Source organism: Danio rerio, chromosome 25 (assembly GCF_052040795.2).
Source record: "Danio rerio strain M-AB ecotype USA chromosome 25, GRCz13ab, whole genome shotgun sequence".
In the NCBI taxonomy this organism is placed as follows: Eukaryota; Metazoa; Chordata; class Actinopteri; order Cypriniformes; family Danionidae; genus Danio; species Danio rerio.
In genome coordinates, this window is record NC_141045.1 from 21652351 (window position 1) to 21657790 (window position 5440).

Consider the following 5440-nt stretch of genomic DNA (forward strand, 5'->3'; position numbering starts at 1 on the left):
TACAATGACAAACCGTAACATGATCATCTCAAACTATAAAAACATGATTTGGCGAAAGTGTTGATCAAAATCATGTTTATTAAAGGTTCAGTATATAGTTATGCGTGAGTACTCGAGAACCAAAACAACAACGGACTACAGGGCTATATATGACAGGTGTGTAAAAAAAAGTCAAATCGCCACAAACTGGCCTGGCATGCAGAACTCAGCTTTTTTTATGAACTGTGAGCCAGGATTATTTTAAGCACATAGTTGTCATTTGAATGGACCAGAAGATATGTATTTCATAAATTTCATATAAGAGTTGCATATTTGAATGAATAAGACCCGTACTTTGGGCACCATATCATTGACCCATTTTTGAAATCATTAAATGCAGCACCTCTGTCTTTAAGTGTTTGTTGATATGACATTTCTCGACTATTGCGCTGCGTTGAGTCAGACGCTGAAACCACACAGAAACACACACACAGCATCCAATATCCAGCATTGATTTCAGGTTTATTTAAATGTCTACAATACATAACCAGCGGCTTACTATCACCTGATCGCATCTTGCTCTCCACTTCCTCCTCAGGGCGCGGCCATGACTGAAACATTTTGGCACCAATCTCTGATTTCAGTTTCGCGTTTCATTCCTCCCTTCAAGTCCTCCTGACAATTTCAGAATAATGAGCTAACATTAAGAGCGTACAAGACCGCGCAGCGACCTGCCCGCGTAGCGACCTGCCCGCGTAAACATGTGGTGAGCTCTGCCAGCCCTGGGTGTGTGTGAGAGTGGGAATCATCCAGGGTGTGGAGGAGCATGTATGAGGGTGATATTGATCCCAACCGAGCTGCAGGTTGTTTCTGTAGGGTGTGGTGTGCGTTTTGTGCCCCAAGGCCATCCTACACCTTCTCACGTTCTGTATATACTTGATGTTCAGTGAAGACTGAAGACCCTCAACCTCATTCCCACCTAGTGATGCAACACTAAAGACCCCCTGCATGGATGATGAATATCGTAAACAACGACGTCTTCACCCTCAGGAAATTAGAGGAAAGGTCTTCACACTATCTTAATGTTTCTGCGGCCGCTTGCAAACCCTCGGTTTCTTTATGTTGACTGTTTTTATGCGCATATGGATTTTCAGTATGGTTTTTGGAAAGAGTATTGCTGTGATCTCGCTGGCGTCTGAAGCGGAGAGCAAAAGTGTGCTGCCCGAGGCATGAGGTGTGGTTCTAAATGGCCTCGAGCTCAGAACACATGATCACATGTTGTGCAGGTGTGCTGACAAACACACAAAAGCACTAAAGCAGAGGAGCTTTGACGACTGAAAAATGAGCAAGGTATTAAAGCGAAGCCTGCACTGGTGTAGTTCTCTTTTGTTTGGCTTTTAATTTAGTTGGATAAAAGTAGTTAGTTTTGGTAATGTTTTATTTGCTACTTTTTTTTATTTGGCCAAAGCAATGTAACTAAGGTAATATATGTGTATAGTGTGCCCTTTTTACAGTTTAAAGGTCAACACGATCTGAAGGGATAATTCACTATAGAAAATTCTGTCATTTAGTAGGGATGGCTGATGTGAAACTAACGTTTCGACACAGTGTCGAGATCCAGAAGTGCAAGTGGTTTGAAACGCTGCACTGAAGCCAGATCTTAAACACCCAGGTCACTAAGGTTATTGGAAAGACCCAGGTCACGTGACTAAAGTGATTTAAAGCATTGGTCATTTCAGAAGTGTTGACTGACGTTTGACTGACAGAGTCGACAAAAAATCTCTTATCTCATGTAGCCTAGTGGACTGTGTGTGTGCAGAGTTAAAGCTCATTTATACTTCTGCTTCAAGACAGAATGTAACTACACGTTGCACTGACGCGCATCGCAAGCTCTGTAATTGGTCGGCTTGGAATCTGTGACCAGTGTGGTGGGGGACTGAGAGCCGCGCAAACCTGTTGGAGCGAGTGTTTATAAGTGTATAGTCCAATGAAATAGCTCCACATAGAAACTTTTGTTTTGTGTTTACCTTATGGTTAATGTAATTGCACGTCCACAGGTTCCCATCCCTGAATGAGCAAGTTTTAGCTACTTGTACTTTAAGCAGCGTTCAAAAAAAAAACTCACAAAGTAACTCGATACAGCGGAACGCAACATTACCTAGCTAGCGTTTTGGAAGTGTTATTGAAGAGCAACACAAACAGCATGCAGAAGTATAAATGAACGACTACGAGCAATTTCAAATACTCTGAAATTACAACTTGATGTATTGTAATAATTTTACCAAAACAAGACAAATGTATTCACAGTGTTCATTCGGATCTAAATCATTTGAAGCCTCAACTCTACAACGTGGGATTTAATACTTCAATTTGCTTAAGTGTTTGTTGCTGAAGCTGTTCCAGAGCAATACATGGAAAAAAAAACACTAGGTGTCACTGTAGATGGGTTTCAAAACTTTTCAAAGCTTCGACTGTTTCAGTGTTTAATGAAGCCTTGCTTTGCCCACTATTATTTAGTTACCCCTAACTTTGTCAAACTTTTATGAATTTCTGTCTTCTGTTAAACACAAAAGAAGATATTTTGAAGAAAGATGAAAACCTGAAATGGTTGTCTTTCATAGTGTTTGTTGAAAGTCAATAGTTACAGGTTTTCAGCTTTCTTCAAAATATCTTTTCAATAGAATAAAGAAATGCATTGTGGTTTAAAACTACTTGACGTGAGATGAAAAAGTGAGTTAAGATTTTTGGGAACTGTTTAATTCAATTTTTGATATTTTATTTTATTATTTACTATTTAAAAATGATTATTTGTTGCTTTAAGCCATTTTACTAGGCAGAGAACAAAAAGAATAAAAATCGAAATGTTGGCTGTTCAGTTGAGTTTAAAAGAAAAAAAAAAAAGCCACCTGAATAGTTCATCTCTTTACAGTCATCAGTCACAGCCTTTTCAAACATCAGTTCAATCATGGTTGACATGGCAGCTAAACAATGACCCTGACCTAATGAATTCTTTCTTCCTTCCCACAGCTTCCTGCGGGCTCCTCCGGATCAGCGACCGGTTCTACCTCATCCTCTTCATCCTCAGTCAGGCAGACCCGTCAGCGCATCACCCGGGTCAACCTCAGGGACTTGATCTTCTGCTTGGAGCAGGAGCGAACCACGGCCAGGTCCACGCTGCTCTACAAGGCCCTTTTGAAGTAGCACGCTAGCGCTAATGGTACTCCTGCTTCTCCCTCAGTAACGCGTTCAAGTCTTCCTCTCCTTCTCCGCATTCATTTCCAGTCTGTGCCTTCAGACTCACCTGTGGCATAAACTCTTTGAGTACTAGAGTGTTGCTGTAAATCTTCCAAACGTTGGTGTTCTGGGGATGAGAAGGTTCTGGAAAAGCCCGTACGGAGGCGGCTGTGGACATCATGTGATATTTCCTCCCCTCCGGGTCGCCCTTTTAATGCTTTTATTTCCCCTTTGTTTCGGATTAATGAGCCATCCTTTTTGAGCAATGTTGATCTTTTTATTCATTAACTTGGATTCGGTATGGTTTTACGTTTCAGGATAGAGACTTGTTTTAAACGGATAGCGGCTGGACGACTTGTTTTTAACGGAACGCCTCATTTGCAATAGAGACACTGGAAATGTGAATGCAAAAGCTCCTGGTTTTAAGAAGTCTAACGAGTCGGAGGTATTTTTAGTAACTTATAAGTAGCGCATCTTTAAGTCTCTGAGGGAACGGCGTCGATTTTTTTTTTTTTTTTTGTTACTGATTTATGCAAAATGAAGAAACTCTGTGTTGTAAAACACTGACTGTCTTTCATCCTATTGGATGGTCTTTTGAACTTCAGTGACGGTTTTGTCTCGCACACTCAGTGTGGGGTTCTAGGTGTGTACGGTTTCACTAGTGTCTGTGTTAAGTATACTGTGAAATGGTGCCTTATGTGGCCCTCCTGGGGCACCATTGTTTTTAAGCAAATCCACGGCATGGAATTCTCCAATATGCTAATACTAATATGCATCGCTTCAACAACGATTCTAGAGCAGGATCTCTCGTAACTTATTTGTGGAGAAATGGCAGTTTGTACGTTTCGTTAATTTGACCATTTTGTTTTTTAATTAAGTACATTAAAAATGGGGTGGCTTTGACAGACTGCAGTAATGATTTTAAAATACTAATGTTGCATTTTGAATCCTGTATTTTTGTGTTTTGAAATTCATGTTGGCTATAAATTTAGTATCGGTCATCGGGCATTATTTTATGTCTCAAGTATTTGTATACTGCCCTTTATGACATGCAGTAGGAGAGGAAGAGACATTGACATTTACGTTTTGGCGTTTGTACAGAGATGTATGTTGGGAGATGGTCAGCGTTCATGTCACGTGCAATGATTCCTTTGAATCTTTTTCCATCTCTTCGACTGCTTTTAATCCGTATTGTTTGTGCTGGCGTTCGGACAAACAGTATTGCTGATCAAGGGATTGTCTTTTGTCTAAAAAAAAACATATCTATTAGAATTTCTATTTTTGCTAAATTTAACAATTTTTTGAATGTTTGGTTGGTTTGGAAAAAAGTGCTCATCTCTATTAAATTTGTACTTTTGTAAAAGAATAAAGTTCCTAATTATACTTTGGTTGCGACTTTCATGATATCTCATATGCCAGATTCAGACTCAAAAATTTTTTGTAACTTTTTTTTTTTTTTTTGTATCATGAAAAAGAAACATGTCAGACTGGTCAAACCAGAATCAAACGTGAACGAACAGTGGGCTACTAAAACGATATCTTAATAACTCTGTTGTATCGCTTCTGTGCTCCTATTGGTCAATGACACGTCATGATAAACATGGCATTATTTATAATAACAAGTTTAGTCATCATCCTCTATGATGACACTCTATACAAGTGTCTTTTATCCCATAAATGTTGTTTTTAAAATAACATGACACTCTACATCAAACAGATCCTGCCAAAATTGTTGTAGTAGTCTGAAATTGGCATAATATTGACGCAGGTCAAAACTGTTGTACTGTGTTTAATGTAATGTTTAATTGAATGTTATTGCACTTGATTTACCAAAAAAATGTGGCCTGATTCCTGGAACAGATATTTTTCTTCTGACAGTGAACGGCAGACTCATACAGGTAAGGATCTTAAAATCTTTCCTCTTTTTTTAGTTTTATCATTGTTTGAGTTTTTGACGTCAAATGAAAATTCACCCAATTTCCTAAATGCATGTTATTGGTAATTTATCCATACATTACGTTTTTTAGATCCACTCTATACATTTAGCAACCAATACACAGAACTACATCTCCACCCATTTATTTTTCTTAATAATATTTCATGCTATGTCCCTGCTTTTTTCATAATATGTTACTACCCTAAAACTCTACTTTAGGCAGCAGAAATGTTGGCAGAATTTTCTTCTGTGTCATTTGTATCAACACATTCACATGCATGTTGTAAGCGG

The 5440-nt window shown here is 38.9% G+C and overlaps 1 protein-coding gene across 2 annotated transcripts in view; it reads left to right on the forward strand.

The window, feature by feature from the left end:
* si:dkey-219c3.2 overlaps nucleotides 1-4594 on the forward strand; it is an 84707-nt gene extending 80113 nt beyond the window's left edge. For both annotated transcript variants that reach the window (XM_087312257.1, XM_087312258.1), the window contains exon 14: nucleotides 3007-4594. In XM_087312257.1, coding sequence (XP_087168383.1) covers nucleotides 3007-3180 — 174 coding nt within the window. In that variant the 3' untranslated portion in view covers nucleotides 3181-4594. The remainder of the gene's footprint in view (nucleotides 1-3006) is intronic.
* Nucleotides 4595-5440: the final 846 nt, after the last annotated feature.